The sequence below is a fragment of the Canis lupus genome, chromosome 8 (genome assembly GCF_011100685.1).
Source record: "Canis lupus familiaris isolate Mischka breed German Shepherd chromosome 8, alternate assembly UU_Cfam_GSD_1.0, whole genome shotgun sequence".
Taxonomy (NCBI): Eukaryota; Metazoa; Chordata; class Mammalia; order Carnivora; family Canidae; genus Canis; species Canis lupus.
Genome location: NC_049229.1, coordinates 71311416 through 71329831, shown reverse-complemented (window position 1 = coordinate 71329831; position 18416 = coordinate 71311416). Strand labels below are relative to the sequence as shown.

Here is an 18416-nt window from a genome sequence, read left to right as displayed (position 1 = left end):
ACGCCTCCTCCCTGACTGCTTGGCCCAGCCTGCACACCTGCTCCTTCCAGGCAGTGAGGAGTTCCCTCAGTATTGCTGTAGGCTCTGGAGCAGAAATCCTAGACCAGAGGCTCCAGAGGGCCCCATTTATGCCTGAGGCAGTGGGGAGCCATGGAAGGCTCTGGAGCGGGAGAGATGTGGTCAGAGCCAGCCTTTGGGAAGATGCCTCTGGCCATGGTTGAGGGCCTGTGGGACTGCCAGTAGGGAGCCAGCAGGGCAGGGAGGAGGCGGTGCGGGCTGTGTGGGTCGCCCCCTTGTCTCACCTCCCACCAGCGTCACTGTCCGCGGCTACTATCTCTAAGTACCACTTGCAGAACGTGCCCAGTGCGCCTGCAGGCTACGCCCCTGACCTCACTGATGTCTCGCGGCCTCTGCAATGCAGAGTCTCTGTGTCGCTTTCAGCCCTAGAGGACCTGGGGGGTCACAGTCGGTCTGCTGCCTCTAGTCTGGTCCTCTCACCCAGCCTGCAGAACATCCCGCATGGGCAGCTGCTGGGCACTGCCGGTTCAGAGCTTTGGGAGGCCGGGAACATTCCTGGAGGCAATGGGGCGTCTCTGGCAAGGACATGCATGGGGCGGTCAGAAGGGCCGGGCTTGCAAACTTGCAGTTAGGCCTGTGTCAGGAGGCCAAGGAGGCAAGAAGCAGCCCCCTCGCTAGAGGACCATCTGGCCTCCCCTCCCTCCTGCCCGCCACCCTCCCTGGGCTCCCAGCCTCCTTCCGTCGTGCATGCACGTCTCTGCGGGCACTTTCTATGTGTCCGATCCTGGCAGGGTGCTGGCTCATACCGCCGACCTTCAGAGTCCTCCACGTTGTCAGCTGAGAGGTTGAGAAGGAGGAAGACAAACACCCTTCAGGAAGAGCCGTGGCCTAGCGACTTGGGTGGCAGGAAACCTCAGGAACCACCACCAGGGTTACAGCGACCACAGGACCCAGGCAGCAGCAGGCAGGGAAAGTGGACTGGCTGCAGAAAGTCGGTCGAGGCCCACCCATGCATGTTGGGGCCTGCCCCCCACCCTGCCACCCCGCGCTGGCCACCTTCTATTCCCATCCTGTGCCCGGGGTTTTCTCTGCCTGGAGGGGGTCCCATAGCTGCTTCCTTCCCGCTCATGTCTCGGCCGCAGCCTCCCCCCATCCCGCCCATCACATTGCTGGGTCTGCTTTCCTCAAAGCCCTTCCCACTCTTCAAAATTCTCTCTACTCCTCTGTGCCCTGGTCTGTGGTCTGTCCCCGGACTAGAGTGGGTGCTCAGGTGTCCATCTCGGGCTCACTGCTGTACCCTCGGTACCCAGAGCACTGCTGGTACATAGCAGGCATTCAGCAGCTTTGGGTTGGTTGAATGAATGGATCTCCATAATTTTTTTAACTGATCACACAGACATTATTTATGGATTTTTCTAGGGTGGGAAGTTCAAGTTTTCATTATTTAATTGCAGGAAAGTGATAATGACTATTACTGTACCTGTGACTGCATCTGTCAGAGTCCCAGCAGGGGCACATGAAAGCAGGGAAATAAAGGAGCATAAAAAGTGGCCTATTTGTCAAGGTGTGGGCAGGGGCTGGGGCCACTCGGGAAGTGTGGGCAAGCTCCCAGGGCTGGCAGTGGTAGGGAGCTGATAGTACCTCTGGGTTCTCTAGAGGCAGCATGAAGGAGGGCTGGCTGGAACTTGGGGACAGGAGGGGGGCCCCAGGCAGGCTGTGACTGTGGCAACAGGGAAGGGGGAAGGGGAACAGATCACCCTCTGACTCTGTCCTGAGTCCCCATCCTACAGGTGCAGCCCCTTTGGGGCACAAAAGCAGGCAGAGCAGGGCAGAGCACCTCCGGAGAAGCAGAGTCACACCACCCATACCCATGCCCTTCAGCATCCACCCTGATCCTATGGGGGAAATGTGTCCTCCATTGATCATCCTGGGTGATGTGCCATCCTGAGCCTGAGATGCTTTCCTAGAAGGGGTGAGGGTGAAGATGGGCAAGCATGAGGCCGGCTTGCAGCAGCACCTGCTTCCAAGCACGCTCTCCAACCATCCACCCATGTCCTGCCCTCTCTGAGCGCTCCTCAGCAGCACTGTTTTTTAGTACTGGTGGGGTGCCCCAAACTTTTGTTCCTTCAGGACCCAAGTCCTTTATGGGCCTGTCATGAATGACCCCCCTTCCCTATCCCAGTAAGAGCCCTGCATCAGTTCAGTGAAACCTCTGCGCTCCGGACCCTGGTACAGTGCATAGAACCAATTCACATCCCCACATGAACCCGGCTTGGGTTCACTATCCCAGGCTGACAGTGACCGCTCCCCTGCCTGCTGGTTCTGTGGTGTTAGGAACCAGACACAGCCGGTGGGGGGAGGGGGCAGCCCAGCCTTAATTCACTGGAAGCATGACTTTCCTGATGAGGGCATTCCTCTCTTGGACACCAGCCCAAGGTCACAGGAAGGAAAGCAAAAATTCCTCCAGTGTGTTATTTGGTGTTAGAGTGAGAGGGACACTTCCACCTCCACTGCGTGGTTCCTGGACCCATGCATTTGGGCTGGGGAGGGATGGCACTATATATTGCCTTGTGGGGCGAAGCACACACCACAGTCTGGACAGCAGTTTAACCTTGCAGGGTGTTGGCTGTCATCCAGCACCATGGCTAGTCTTCTGCAGACCATTCTATCGTTCTCCAAAGCCAGCTCCTTTGGGGTGTTGGGGGCACATGGTAAGTCCAGGGAATTTCATGGACATGGGCGGTCTGTCTGCCCTACTTCCTTCACCATAAAATGAAGCCTTCAGTCTAAGGTGATGTTGCTTGAGTTGTCATGGTGATAGATAAATAAAATATTCTCCAAGTCTACAAATGGTGGCTCCAGAAGAAGTTATGTGGCTGGAAAGGCAAGTCTTGACCTGAAATATTCAAGGGCAAACCACTGCCCTTTTCTTGATGGAAGGGGTCCAATGTCATCAACCTGTCTTCTAGGCAACTGCCCAGTCCCCCTGTGGAGTGGCACCATATTAGGAGCTCACTGACTGTGGGGCCCTAATGTTGACAAGGCCCTAATGTTGACATCACTCAGCTATGATGGAAGCCAAGTCAGCCTTGGTGAGGGGAGTCCGTGTGGCTGAGCCCCTGCATAGCCTCCATCCTTGCCTCCGTGGTCAGTTGTACATGAGTTGGTGGAGAAAGCCCTGGGATGGGGGAGGAAAGAGGCTGATATCCTCAGGTTACCTTGTCCACTTGACCCACGAGAGCCTCCTCCACAGTCGATGCTCTTTGGTGAGCATTCTGTGCCCATCCTGAGAGATCCATCCACTTGCATTTCCCCTATATCTCCTAGAAAAAGTATATATTTTCCAAGTCTGATTGGCAGGCCAACCCATTAGCCACTGCCTGTGGGTCAGCATAGAAGTTTTGCCTTCTGGGAGCATGTCTTCACCACTGCCTTTCAGGGCTTCTCCTGAGTGTGTCTGTAAAGCAGCAGCCATCCTTCTCTGGCTAGACCCAGTTATCTCTGCTGGGTATAGAATTCTAGGCTGGCAGTTATTTTTTCTTTCAGCACTTTTAAAGATGTTGTTCCAAGGTGTTCTCATTTACATAATTTCCTATAAGAAACTTGATGTATCTGGAGCACCAGGGTCGTGCAGTTGATTGGGCATCTAAGTCTTGGTTTCAGCTTGGGTTGTGATCTCAGGGTCCAGAGATCAAGTCCGGATTCAGGCTCTGCCCTAAGCATGGAGTCTGCTTGACTTTCTCTCTCCCTCTCCTCTCTCAATGTCTCTCTCATAAATAAATAAATCTAAAAAATAAAAAAGGATATATGATGTCATCTTTATTTTGTTCTGCTCTGATGTGCCTTCCCTCCCTTTTTGAAAATAACTGGTTTTGAGGAATTCAATTATGATGTAGCCTTAGTTTTTTCCTCCTGTTCCTTGTGCTTGGAGTTCACTGAAATTCTTGGATTTGTGGGTTTATAGTTTTCAAGTTGTTATTTTAAGCTGTTATTTTTTTGAAATATTTTTTCTGTCCCTCCTCCTACTTGTTCTTCCCCTTCAGGACTCCAATTATCCATATATTGGGCCACTTGATACTGTCTCACAGTTTCACTCATGCTGTTTGTTTTTCTGGGTTCTTTTTTTCTGTTTTATTTTAAATAAGTTCTATTGCTATACCTTCAAACTCCAAAATCTTTTCCTATGTAATGTCTAGTCTGCCATTAATCCCATAATGTATGTTTTCAAGAAATTGTAGCTTTCATTCCTAGAAGTTCCATTAAGGTTTTAAAAAAATCTTAAAAATTCTACTAACTTTTTAAATATATGGAATATGGTTACATTTTAATATCCTCCTCTGCTAATCCTAACATCTGTGTAAGTTCTGGGTTCGTTTCTTTAACTGATTATTCTCCTCACTATGGGATGTATTTTCCTGACTGTTTGAATGCCTGGTCATCTTTGATTAGATGCCAGACAGTGTGATTTTATCTATTTGGGTGCTGGATATTTTTGTGTTTCCACAGAATTTCTTGAGCTTTGTTCTGGGATGTGGTTAAAACCACATCAAAGCACTTTGACATTTTGGGGTTTTGTTTTTATGATGTTAGGCAGATCTGGAGCAGCACTCAATCTAGAACTAATTTCCATTTCCAAGGTACAATCTTCTCAAGAATTTTACCCAATGCTGGTGAATTATGAGGTTTTCTAGTCTGGCTGGTGGAAAACATTATTCTCAACCTGTGTGAGTACTAGGCACGGTTTTCTCTAATCTTGAATGGTTCTTTCCTTAGCCTTAGGAAATTCTCCCCCCACACAAGTGTTGTTGCTACGCTGCTGGATACTCACTCAAAGGGGGGCCCTCTGCAATCTTCAGGGTTCTTTCTCTGTGAAAGGTTCAGGTTTAGATGGGGTGACAGGCAGAGAAACACAAAAGCTGTCCACCAAAGGAACAATGACCTGTCTGGTGCAATATGTTTATGTAATAAACTTATCAGAACAGTAAACTGAAATTTTGAGGGGCATCAAGAGACAGCAAATGTAGAATTCCCAAGTGAGGTGTAAGATGACCATATGAGGTCAGCGGAAATGCATGGAAACCTGTCCTACACCCTGGTATAAAAGGTGGGAGTATTTGAGAAATGTGGTCCCACTGGGGCATGGAGCATGGCGCACACCTTCCTTTACCTGAAACCTAGACGGGGTGGCTTCCCAGAAATTCCTCAGAGAACTTTAGATGTGGCTCTCCAGGGGCGCCTGGGTGGTTGTCAGTTAAGCATCCAACTCTTGATTTTGGCTCAGATCATGATCTCAGGGTCCTGAGATTGAGCCTCACGTTGGGCTCTGCACTGGGCATGGAGCTTGCTTGGGATTCTCTTCCTCTCTCTCTGCCCCTCTGTCCTCCCCTCCATCCCTACTCACCTGCCACCCAGCATGCTTGGGCTCTTTCTCTCTCTCTCTCTCAAAAAAAAAAAAAAAAAAAGAGGTGGCATCCATTTGGGGGCATGGACTGGGGCTGGACTCCCAGCTGGGAAAGGAGGGCTCATAAGCTGCTTTGGAGGTAGAGCGGGGAGTGTGCTGCCATGTTGGGACCTGCCTGTTCCTGAGCATCTGTCAGAGCAAGAGATACAAGAGTGTTTCCTCTGGACAGATGAAACAGGGATGGGTCATCTCAGGTCCTGTATAGTGGTCTCCATAGAGGGGCAGAGGGTCCCCTGCAGCCAACAGGTAAACACGCACCCAGAAAAGTGACATATTGCTCAGGAGAGGGAGCAGCAGGAGCCTGTGAATATCCTTGGGGTGTAAGGGGGTCAGCTCACACTCTGCCAGACCAGAGGGGAGACTGTAGCCTCCTTCCTACCTGGTAGTAGCCCCAGGTGGGGTGGAAGCAGGGCCAGACTAGCAGAGGCTCAGGAAGGAGCAATGAAGGAGCCAAGTACAGCCTGTCCCCGGTGCTTATCTCATGCCCCCCGAGCTGGGTGCTAGGGGGAGGTGTTAAATCAAGTTCCAAGGTGTCACTCTGCAGGCCTGGGCATTCTGATTTCTGAACCAAGACACTTCAGCTTGAATTACTGTAAGCTGTGCATTCTAGAGCATTGGGCATAATGCTCTGCTGCCCAGACCAGAAGCCCACTGGAGCCCAAGTAGGAGTTTATTGTAAGGATATCACTATGGATTGAACGTTTGTGTCTCCAAAACTCATATGCTGACATTCTAACTCCCAATGTGATATATTAGGAGGTGGGGCCTTAGGGAGGCGATTAGGTCCTGAGGGTTGAGCAGCATTACCTGTAGAATGGCAAAGAACGACCTCTTTCCACCACATGAGAATGCAGCAAGACAGCCCTCTATAAACAGGATTAGGGCACTCCATTCAGAGCATGACTGTGCTGGCACCCTGATCTTGGACTTCTAGCCTCCAGAACAATGAGAAATAAATTTGTTTATAAGCCACTCTGTCTATAGAGTTTTGTTATAGCAGCCTGAGTGATTAAGACATAACAGAGGAGGGGATCCCTGGGTGGCTCAGTGGTTTAGCACCTTCCTTCGGCCCAGGGCATGATCCTGGAGTCCCAGGATCGAGTCCCACATTGGGCTCCCTGCACGGAGCCTCCTTCTCCCTCTGCCTGTGTCTCTGCCTCTCTCTCTGTCATGAATGAATAAATAAATAAAATCTTAAAAAAAAGACATATACAGAGGAACATCATGGGTGCCTGAAGAGACTGGGATTTCCTGGTCTGGGGGACCCAAGACCACTCAATCTATCTGCTATTCAGAGTCCCTAATTTCTGAAATAGTAATGCACACCAGCTACCAACGTGTAAACATTTACTAGGAGCCAGGCACTGTTTAAATTGATCAGTGGGTGCTCCCTCATCTAGTCCTTTCAGAAACTCACTGAAATACAGAGTAGGGCTTACAGTTATTCTCTCTTTACCCCTAAGGCTGAGACACAGAAAGATTAAAAGAGTAGTGGGCAAGACCCGTCAGTACCTATGGTGCCAAGTACTGAGGGAAGACTATAGGGTAAACTGGGACCTGACTCAGCACAGGGAGTTAGGTAAGGCTGCCCCGAAGGGCAACGCTCTAACAACTCTGGGTTGAACAGACAAAATGAAGGTGGTCAGGGAGGGGCAGCCAAGGTGGTCTTGGCAAGTGCTAAGGCAGAGGCAGGAGGGAGCAGAAACAGTTGAGGGGCAGCAAGAACATCACTGAGACTTGAGTAAGATCAGGGCTGCAGGGTGGAGTGGGGCCTGCGGGGCCTGCTGGGTCTGGTCCAAGTGGGGGCACTGCGGGAAGTGGGCATTGCAAAATTCCAACTGGGACGAAGAACGAGGACCATCCCAGGCAAATTCCGGCACCTCCTCACCCTACTCAAAAGCCAAGATAAAAGAACTAGGCCTTTATCCTAAAACAAGTGAGAAATCTCAGGTTTTGAGCCAGGTGGGCTGCTCAGTGCCACCTCTTCTCTTTTAAAGCTGAGGCATCCTACATACAAAGTGCACAAACATTCAGAGTTCAGCTTGATTAAAATACAGATGTAGAGATCCGTGTTGCAGACGGGTCTGGTCAACATACACAATGTTCCTAGGGGAGTAGTTTGAAGAACGCTGCTTACACGCACTCCTGCAAAGCTACCACCTGATAAAATGATACAACACTTGCAGCAGCCAGGGAGCCCGTCTTCCACCGTCTACCTGCTCTGCCCCCGCCCCTCCCCGGGGTCAGGCTTCCCACGGCCCTGCACCCTCCCTCCCAGCTCCCAGCCACCCCCGTGGGCTCAGTGACACCCACGAGGTGCGGGCGGGCCCTGCTCTCCGAGGGTCTGTTTGGGTGAGGGTGCTCTCCATCCTCCCCCCGCCCCCCATAAACCAACAATCTCCCTGAAGCAGTGGGATCTCCAGGCAGACCCGGCCTGGACACAGCCTACCAAAGGCCCACCCACAGCGGAACCTGAAGAAGCCGCGGGGGTGGGGGGGCACCTCGAATTCACGAGGGGCCGGGCGGCCCGTGGGTCGCCGCTCTGCAGCGGGCTGCGCCCAGTCGGCCTCCGCTTCCCAAGGCTGCTACGAGCTCGGACGCGCCCTGCGTTTAGGCCAGCGGGTCACGCCGCCGAAGCCCCCCACCGCGAGCCGCCGCGGGTCCCTCGGGCTCCCCCGCGGGTGCGCGTGCGCCCACGCGGGGCCCGCACCCCCGGGGCTTGTCCGCGCAGCGCGGGCGCACGCCGCCCGGGCGTCCTTTGCGCAGGCGCGGGCGCGCAATCTCGGCGGCGCACTGGCCGCGCGCTCGCCCCGCCCCCTTCTCCTGGCCTTCCCAGCATCCCGGACGCCCTACGGCAAGCGGCGAGGTCCCGTCCCGCCGGGAGCCGGGAGCCGGGAGCGCAGGGGGCGGGGCGCCGCGCTGAGGTCAGCGCGACGGCGGCCGGCCCCGCCGTGGTTGGCTGCGCCCGCGCTGGCCGCGCCCTGGTTGGCTGCGGGCCGCGGGGCTGGGCCGCCGGGTCGGGGCTGGGGTCGGGGCTCGGGCGCCGGCCGGGCTTGCGCTGCGCTCGGCTCCGCGCCGCTCCAGGTCCGCGGCGGGCGGTGAAGGCGGGGAGGGCGCGGCCGCGGGCGGGGCTGAAGGGCGCGCGGCGGGCGGCGGCGCGAGGCGAGGCGAGGCGAGGCGAGGCGAGGGCGGGCTGCGCCGGGCGGGGCGGGCGGCGGCGCCGAGGGGAGGAGACCGGCCCATGGACCCGCGGGGCCCGGCGCCCCAGACGCTGCGCCGCCGGGACCGAGCCCAAGATGTCGGCCTAGGCCGGGGCGCGACGACGCGGACGGGGCGGCGACGAGGCGCCGCAGCTGCTGGGGCTCGCGGCCGCCGGGCCCCCGAGGGCTCGCCCTGACGGCCTGGCCGAGCGGGCGGCGAGAGTCCGGCGCGTTGGGAGCGGGCCGCGCGGCACCATGTCGGCCAAGGTGCGGCTCAAGAAGCTGGAGCAGCTGCTCCTGGACGGGCCCTGGCGCAACGAGAGCGCCCTGAGCGTGGAGACGCTGCTCGACGTGCTCGTCTGCCTGTACACCGAGTGCAGCCACTCGGCCCTGCGGCGCGACAAGTATGTGGCCGAGTTCCTCGAGTGGGGTAAGTGCGCGCGGCCCGCCTGCCCCCCGGCCCCCGGCCCTCCGCCCTCGGCCCTCGGCCCTCTCCCCGGCCCGCTCTCCGCCTTCCGCGCCTCCTGCCTCGCCGGCACCCCACACCGCCGCCCCCTCCCCTCCCCGCCCCTCCCCGCCCCTCCGCGCCCCGCCGGGCCGCTCCTCGCGCCCTCGTCCCTTGGAGGCTCGGGGTCCCTCCCTGCCCTCCTCCTTGGCCCTGGCGCATCCGCGCTCGGCCGGCCCGCCCCCTCATCCTGCCCCTGGGAGCCACATCCTCCGTTCCCACCCCCACTCGCTCCCCGCCGCCGGCCAGCGCCCGGGCCGCTTCCTAGATCCACCCTCCGAGTCTGGATATCATTTCCTGCAGCACTCCCCGGGAAATCCGCCCCCACCCCCGCCCCGGCTCTGGGGTCCAGAGTCAGCGTCGAGCCCCCCCCCCCACGCCCCCGCACACGCCTTGCTGGCGGGTGGAGGCAGCCGCGTGCGATTTTTACATCCGCGTGTCCACCTCCCCGTGGGGCCCCCCCATCTGCGTGTGCGTTTCCGGGGAGCCCAGTTCTATCGGCCCTTCCTAGGTGACAGCCTGCTCCATCCCGTTAATGTCCAGGGCTTGAACACCCTTTACCGTAGCAGCTCCAAGGGAGTTTTCAGGTTAACAGCCTTATTTTGCAAGAGCAGATCGATTCTTTTCATTGTAATCGCACTAGACTTGGAATACGTTTGGGGGCAGCTGGAACTGACAGTATACAGGAATCGTTGAAAAACTTCGTTCATCTGATCTTTGCATGCCTTCCCTAGTTTGTCCAAGGATCCGTAGCGCTGTAATCATTGATCAGCCAACCTATTTTGCTTTATTAGGACAAAAGTTTGATTAAGCCATTTTATGATCCTTAGAGTCTCGAAGACGCTACAGGTGCAAAGTGAAAGCCTTTCGCTTCATCTCTAACTAACATGGGCATCCTGTCAAGATCCTCAGGCTCACCTGTAAGGACCTAGTAGGCACATGGAGTCTTCTGTTCAGGCCAAACCTATCCTTGAGTCACTTGCGTCATTGGGCTGGGACTGTGCAGTTTGAACCAGTAATTTCTGCTCTTTGGGGCTGATAAAGGTGATATTTACAATGAAGAAACAAATGTATTCTGAAGTGAGGCCTCTTACTCTGCCAAAATGGTAACTGGAATTTGAGGATTTGTTTACTAATTAAAATTTAAGTTGAGGTATTCTTTACAGGGTTTGTTTTTGCTTTTTAGCGAAATGATGTTTTGTGAGAACCGCAGTAGAAAGGAGTCCCAGAGCCCCAGGACAGCCCCATCATGCTTTATTTCAATGGAGACCACTGCTCTTGGCTATATATAAACAATATCAGTAAAACGAGTGTTCACTTTCTGGGATCTTTTATCAGTGATGTGATTTTCAGCCAAATAACTCATTTTCATAGTTGCTTTGAAAATGAGGTCTTTGGTGCTTGTTGCATCTGAACCTTCTGAATATTGTATTTGCCTCTTCTTAGCAGTTGCTGTCGAAATCCAGACAGTTCCACAATCAGGTTCAACTTGGTGCACGCTATGTGCGTGCATAGCAGTGTGATGGAAAGGTGAAGTGGAGGGAGGGTTGTTGGAGTGGCGAGGTGTGCTCCAACTGGCTGGCCTCTGGGGTGAAGTCAGAGCTGGACACCTTGTACATGGGTGGTTCTTATGTAGCCCCTTAACCACCCGACCGGACCAGCCACGCTGTGAACTGGCTGGCTTCACTGGAGCCAGCTCTTCTCAGCATGTGCGGAGTTCTTATTGTATGAGATTTGACCTTTCCAAATTGAAACAGAAGCTGTGTGCTATAATTTAGAAATACTTTTGAAATTGTATTCTGTTTTTTTGAAAATTATCACAGATGAATTACATTGGCCTAACAATTCAATATGCATAGACATGTAAACCTTAAATTGCAGGGAAGAAAAATGGATCAAGATTTAAAGTGGCATTTTAATGAAATATTAATGCTACTTCTAAATACTACTAATAAAATATGAAGTAGTATTTAATGTATACCATTATAACTCTGCAAGGGGTGTGTTACTAATGAAGATATGTGTACAGTCATTATTTATTATTACTTAGAATGGCTACATGTTACAACCAGAAGGTGAAGAGTGGTCTGTCAAGTGGAATTGTGGAGCATTGTCAGGTGCCCTGACTTCCATGTGGAATTACTTCTGCTCTGGAAAAGAAGATACAAGCTATCAGCCTAGGGGTTGCTGAATTTTGGATTCACACTCTGCATGGTGTTTGAAACCTCCAAAATGTGGAGTTCTGTCTTACAGAGGGCCAACTTCTCCCCACTTTCCATTAGACACTAGGTGTCTAATGACAATTAGGTAGAAATCTTGAAGCTTGATGGAGAAATATAACCTATTCGGTTCAGATTTTGAGACTTACTGAGGAATCTTTGAGACAATTTGGAAAGTATAGGTAATAAAGTTTTTAAGTTTTTTTTTTACTTTTTAAAATTTATTATAACAACATGATAATTAATTTTAAAATTATTTTCAGAGGTAGAATTTCGTGATTCAGCAGTTGCATATAATACCCAGTACTCATCACATCATATGACCTTCATGCCCATCACCCTCTTACCCCTTCCCTCTACTCCCTACCCTTCCAGCAACCCTCAGTTTGTTTCCTATGATTGAGACTCTCATGGTTTGCCTCCTTCTTTGTTGCCTTCATCTTATTTGTCCCTCCCTTCCCCTGTGTTCATCTACTTTGGTTCTTAAATTCCACATATGAGTTAAATCATATGGTATTTGTCTTTCTCTGAAGTTTTATTTTAACTTCAGTTTTTTAGAGAGAGTATGCAGGGTGGGTGTGGGTGGAGAGGGAGAGAGAACCTCAAGCAAAGCTCCACATCCAGTGTGGACCCCAACAGGGGCTCGATCTCACGACCCTGAGATCATGACATGAGCTGAAATCAAGAGTCAGATGCTTAACTGACTGGACCTCCCAGGCTCCCCAAGCTCCCCAAATTTTTAAGTTTTAAAAGAAGACTTTCTGGCTCTTAATTCCTTATTGCCACAGTGGTTTCATGGGACAAGAGTCATCATAGCCTTCACTGTAGGTCTTTAATTTTCCCTTGGTTATGTTTATAGTTTCATTAGTTTCCTCTGTGAGATCTTGGACTTTAATTAAAAGTTGAAAATACCCTGTTTTGCATCTGTTTCCTTAAGCTGTATTTTAATGCGAATTTGATCCTATTTGAAGTAGAACATATGAAGCACTTTGAAATTTCTACAATAGAAACAAATACAAGTAAATGAGATGAATTTGCTATCTCTGTGTTACATAAAAATACTTCTCATGTGTTAAATATCTTTTTTCATGGCTTAAATATAATGGCTTGTATTAAAGTTGGATGTAGCTGTTGTTTGAAGTCCTAGCCTATTGGCATTGGGTAGACCACAGTGGCTCTGTGCTCTGGCCCCTGCATGGCCTGCAGACCAGGTGGGAAGCTTAGAGCTTGCAGCTGGTGTAGGCTCGCCTTGTGGGATGTGGACCCCAGTGTGGGTTTCCCAATTTGCAGACAAGGGCACCTTCCTTTACCTTGCCACTGTACTACTTCTATAAGGAACGGAATTAATTCTCTCTAGCCCTCTTTACTCTTCTCCTTTGTGATTTTTCTTGTGAATGCAGCAGTACCACATTCATCCATGTGAATTCCTGTAGCGGTTAGCAGGGAGATCCTCAGCCCCAAGGCATGAGTGGGATGAATCTACCCAATGTAATATGTTGGGGCTTAACTGGTGGTGTTTAACATCTCAAGATACATTTTGTCCTTAATGGGTCCTCCAGATAGAATGTTTATGTAACACGGGAATGCCTTCAACAGGTATTTTGAATAACACCTAAATTTGAGAGTAATATGGGGAATGAATAATAAAAGTTAAGTTAATGTAATTTAGACTTGTAAGTAGCTCTTCAGAATGCATGGTGATAATGACTACATGGCATGTGATGGGACGGTTGAAACCACTAAACCTTAACAAGCCAGCCTTACCTTTTCTCTCCTAAAACCTCGTCTATTGACAATTGGGTTTTGAAGTGAACATCAGAGTCACTTCGTGTGTGACACACTTAGTGTGTTAAATCTCGATTTTAAATAACTAGAGTTGGAATTGGAGTGAATTGTCCTCAGATGAGATACCACTGTGTGAGCCACTTGAGAAGGTTTATGATGTGCAGCAGATTACTCTCCAGGCACGCTACTCATGTGCGCCTGAGGTAAAATAATCAAAATATGACAGGATTGATAGAGGTGCCTCCTCTTGCCTTTGCCCTGCCTCTTGTTGCAGAGCCTTGTGCCCTTAGAAATCTCCTGTCTGTGCTGACGTCTGTGATGCTGGATAAACACATGAGCAAACAGGACTGTTAATTCCAAACTATATTAAGTACGGTGAAACTATTGAGTGCTTTTCTTGGTAAAGAGACAAAAAGTATTTTTTTGAGACTAATAAAGTAGGAGGATCTTTCTGGAAGGAACCAAATAAGAGATTTTTTTTTTTTTTTTTTTTTACCATTTTTCTTTAATCAAAAAGGAGATAAAATTAAGGGAGATTTTAAAGGAGTTCTTGAGAAAACCCATGAAAACCCTGTAATCACATCACCCTAACTGGTCCCCATTAAGATAACACCTTTTAGTCCCTGTCCCAAGTTTAAGTTTGGTTCTTAGCTTCTTAGAATGATCCAGAATGACAGTGTATTAGGGTTACCTTAAATTTGTGTGAAAAGCTCACACAAATGTTCTTTTACTAAGGAAAACAGATGAGAGGAAAAGAACACTTTCCTTAGATTTAAAATCAGAAGTGTTTTGACAATCTGAACTACCTGCATGCATATGGACTTAAAAATATACCAGAGGCAACTATATATATATATTTTAAGATTTTATTATTTGAGAGAGTGAGAGAGCACAAGCAGGGGGAGCAGCAAAGGGAGAGGGAGAAGCAGACTCCCCGCTGAGCAGGGAGCCTGACGCAGGGCTCGATCCCAGGACCCTGGGAACATGACCTGAGTGAGCCAAAGGCAGATGCTCAACCAACCCAGGTGCCTCCAGAGGCAACTATTTTTTAAAGACAAATAGATACTAACTATGAAATAAAGGTCATACTTTACACTATCTGTGTTGTACATTAGGTTTTTGGTCATTTTCATTGGTAGGTAACTGGCAACAAAATTGGTTTTAGATTAAAACTTTGCAAAAAGGGTCAGTTATATAATAGAACCTTGGGTTTTGCTGTCTTTGGGAAAGAATTAGAAATTTAGAGAGAAATTTGAATTGGATCGTATGTCAGTCCTGTTCTGTCCTTTTATTAGAGCTACTTTGGAGACATAATGGAATTTGAAGGTGCCTCCTAATGTTACTGGGGTGGCATTGATTTCTCTAGCCTCCACAATCACAGAGGCATAGGTTGGACCACTGTTAGGAATTGGAGCGGCCACGTGCTCTGCCCTCCTACCCCATCCCTGCTCTCCCTTGGGGAAACTGGGCTCGGGACATTTTCCTGATCATTTTGGAATCAGCAGCCTTTTAGGGAGTCAGCCTGGGACTACCTGGCAGGTGCTAGCTTTGAAATATCTGTTTCACTGTAGCCTTTTCCTTCCATTCCCATCATCGCTGGCCTAGCTGAAGCTCTCAAGCTGGCAGACCTGAATGAATGCTTTTCTCACTTTAAGATTTAAATGCCTCTGCCAGTCACCCTTAAACACTGCTGTTCTTTTTATCTCTCTCTCTTTCAAATACTTTATATTCTATTGCCTTTAATAAATCAGGTCAAACTGACCTAAAAGACCCATGTCATCTTAGTTTTAGGAGTTGAAATTAACCACACTTCTTCCCATATCCTGTGATTTTTCTCAAGTAATATCTTACCTTTATTAAAATAATGCATCTACTTGATAACTGAGTTTCTTTTTTTAAAGATTTTATTTATTTATTCATGAGAGACACATAATGAGAGAGAGAGAGACAGAGGGAGAAGCAGGCTCCATGCAGGGAGCCCGACGAGGGACTCAGTCCCGGGACTCCAGGAGCTGAAGGCAGGCGCTAAACTGCTGAGCCACACAGGCATCCCGATAACTCTGAGTTTTAACTTTCATAAGCAGCCACATCTAACCCCTCTGTTTCTTTTGATAATCATCTGTCTCAGGATCGCATTCAGCTGCCAGTAACAGAACCAACTAATAGCAACTTACCCAAAATCAGGGTGATTTCTGTCACGTGGAATTGGGATGTGGGCAGGGCAGGGCTCGTAAACAGCTCATTCCAAGAAGTCTTCAGGGACCTGGGCCCTTTCCTGCTCAGTCCAGCATCTTGATGGTGGCTGTCCCCGCTGCATTCCAGGCAGCAGGGTGAAGGTGTTGTATTACCGTGGAAGAAGGGAAGAATCTGGGATGTTGTGGTTATTTTAGCACTTCTTGACTCGAATTCCATGTTTCTATAAAGCAGTATGTAGTACTGCTGATTTCTGATTTTTCTGCTTTAGACTTTATCTGTTGACTTCGTCCTGTGGAAGAGAAGGTTATAGAAAGTTATAGAATCTTCTCTGCGCACCTGTACGCTCTCTCCCTTTTTCCAAATATGGTTATATAATAAGTTTTGTTTATATTGGTAGTGTTTCTGTTATCAGTAGGTAAATATCTTAAGCCACATAGGATGCAGTTAGTTCTTGTCTTTATTGAGATAGGGAATTATTTCTGTGTTTATTAGAATGAGTTATGTTTCTTCCCTCTAGCTTGGATGCCAGCGTACAGTGCTAAGTACAGTTCCAGGGTTGTAGCTAGAACAGGTCAGCACTGTAATGTGCCTTGCCACACACACTGCCCAGCTTGTCAGCTTCCACGCCTTGAAGCCTTTTGTTTTCCTATTTCCATTGAAGCTATTTGTGCTCTAGATCTAGTGCTTAGCAGTATTCCTAGAATATCTCTCCATTCCTTGTGGGAATTTTTTTAGTGTTTCTCTGTTGAATTCCCCTTTCTGGATTTCATGTCTTTCTCCTTTTGGTAGTGTATCTTCTAGTGGCTTCCTGAAAAAGGGTTCATTGGAGATAAATCTTGAGTGACAGTCTGCCTGGGTCCTGAATTATAGGTTAGAAGTAATTTTTCCTCAGAAGTTTGACAGCATTATTCCATTACTGTCCACTTTCCATTGTTGGTAATGAGCAGTCGGACAAGACTTTGTGTGACTTGTCTTCCCTGGGAACTCTCAGGGTCTTCTGTCTACCTCCAGCATTCTTTGGCAGGTTTTTCTGTTGGGGACACTGGGTCCTTCAGTTCTGGAACTTTTTTTTTTTTTAAGATTTTTATTTATTCATGAGAGACAGAGACAGAGAGGCAGAGACACAGGCAGACGGAGAAGCAGGCTCCATGCAGGGAGCCCGATGTGGGACTCGATCCTAGGACCCTGGGATCATGCCCTGAGAAAAGGCAGACACCCAACCGCTGAGCCACCCAGGCATCCCTCTGGAACCTTTCCATATTGTCTCTTATCTCTTCCCTGGTTTCTCCATTGTAGCCTTATTGATCTCCTATTCTTCAGATGTTGGACCTTCTGGAGTGTTCTGCTAATTTCCTTTTCCTACTTTTTCTTATTCTTTATCTGCTTCTTCTGACTTTTCTGGAAGAAGTCCTCAACTGTGTCTTCTGGTCCTTACATTGCATTATTATTTCTGCTGTTACATCTTTCATTACTAGGTGTTTTTATTCTCAGCATTCATTTTTATAACATATTGGTTTCATGAAGACAATATACTTTTTTTTTAAAGATTTTATTTATTTATTCATGATAGTCACACAGAGAGAGAGAGAGAGAGAGAGAGAGGCAGAGACACAGGCAGAGGGAGAAGCAGGCTCCACGCAGGGAGCCCGACGTGGGACTCGATCCCGGGTCTCCAGGATCGCGCCCTGGGCCAAAGGCAGGCGCCAAACCGCTGCGCCACCCAGGGATCCCGACAATATACTTTTTTAAAAAAAGATTTTATTTGAAAGAGAATGAACGTGCACACAAGCTGAGGGGAGGGGCAGAGGGAGAAGCAAACTCTCTGCTGAGCAGGGAGCCCCATGTGGGGCTCGATCTCAGGACCCCAAGATCACCGCCGACTGAACCACCCAAGCACCCTGGCAATGCACTTTTTCTTTTTTTTTTAAGGTTTATTTACTTATGATAGACATAGAGAGAAAGAGGCAGAGACACAGGAGGAGGGAGAAGCAGGCTCCATGCCAGGAGCCTGACGTGGGACTTGATCCCAGGACTCCAGGATTGTGCCCTGGGCCAAAGGCAGGCGCCAAACTGCTGAGCCACCCAGGGATTCCCCCCCCCCCCCTTTTTTTTAAACCAGCAATGCACTTTATAAGAGATTATTTTTAATTGATTTATGTGTACACATTTATGTTATGTAGACATTTTCTTTTATTTCCTGTGTCATCGCTCTTCTGAGTCCTTGTTCTCCTCTTTCTTGCTTGGGTCTTTGTTATCAGAAGCTTTTCTCCAAGTACCTGCTGATTATTGGCTGTCTCTCCATAATTGTGAGTGGGCTGATTGGACACTCCCCATGTGCATGGACAAACTTTTGAGTGTTGAGTCTCACCATTAGGAAATAGGATGGGGACTTGCCAATTTGAGGAGCAAAGTAATTCTTTCTTTGGGGCTATCAGTTTCCCCAGAGAGGGGTTTCTGGTGTCCTGCCTGGGCAATGGGGAGTAGCATGGGATATGCTGGCTTTTTAGGAAGGTCGGATAAGGTAGAAAGTTGGTGGTGGGTGGGGACAGAAGAATTTCTAGGGTGTAGCTGCTGCTTTTATAGATTTGAAGCCCCATTTAGACCCTCCGAGATTCTGAGATCTCTGTACTTCTGATCATTCCCAAGCCGCCTTACCCCTACCTCACACACATTAACTTTTGGTTTTCTAGCTTTGCTAAATTAGTCATCACTTGTCGATTGTCTTTTCCCACTGTGCACAATTATGCTAACATTTCTAGGCTGCTGTCATCTCCTGTTGAATACTCATTCAACAAGTATTTTTTAAGGACTTGAAAAGTACTAGGCACTGCAGTGGTGAACAAAATCCCTGTTCTCCTGGGATTCATGTTATCCTTGAGGCTGTGTCCCTTGGTAATCATAAGCTATCATATTTTAGTAGGGTTTCCAGATGGTGTAAAGCTAAGGCAGGTGTTCTGAAAGGTACCCTAGTTTTCATCGCTATGTGAAGTCAGAGGGAATAGTTTCTATTTTCTTTGACTTGGATGTATTGG

The 18416-nt window shown here is 49.3% G+C and overlaps 1 protein-coding gene across 3 annotated transcripts in view; it reads left to right on the top strand.

The window, feature by feature from the left end:
* The first annotated feature begins 8861 nt into the window (after positions 1–8861).
* The window catches only part of CDC42BPB (CDC42 binding protein kinase beta), a 105356-nt gene continuing 95801 nt past the window's right edge, over positions 8862–18416 (top strand). For 2 of the 3 annotated variants that reach the window (XM_038545799.1, XM_038545798.1), the window contains exon 1: positions 8866–9109. In XM_038545799.1, the coding sequence (XP_038401727.1) occupies positions 8935–9109 (175 nt within the window). In that variant the 5' untranslated portion in view covers positions 8866–8934. Of the gene's footprint in view, positions 9110–18416 lie in introns of all 3 variants that reach the window. The other variant, XR_005363808.1, reaches the window with a different exon arrangement.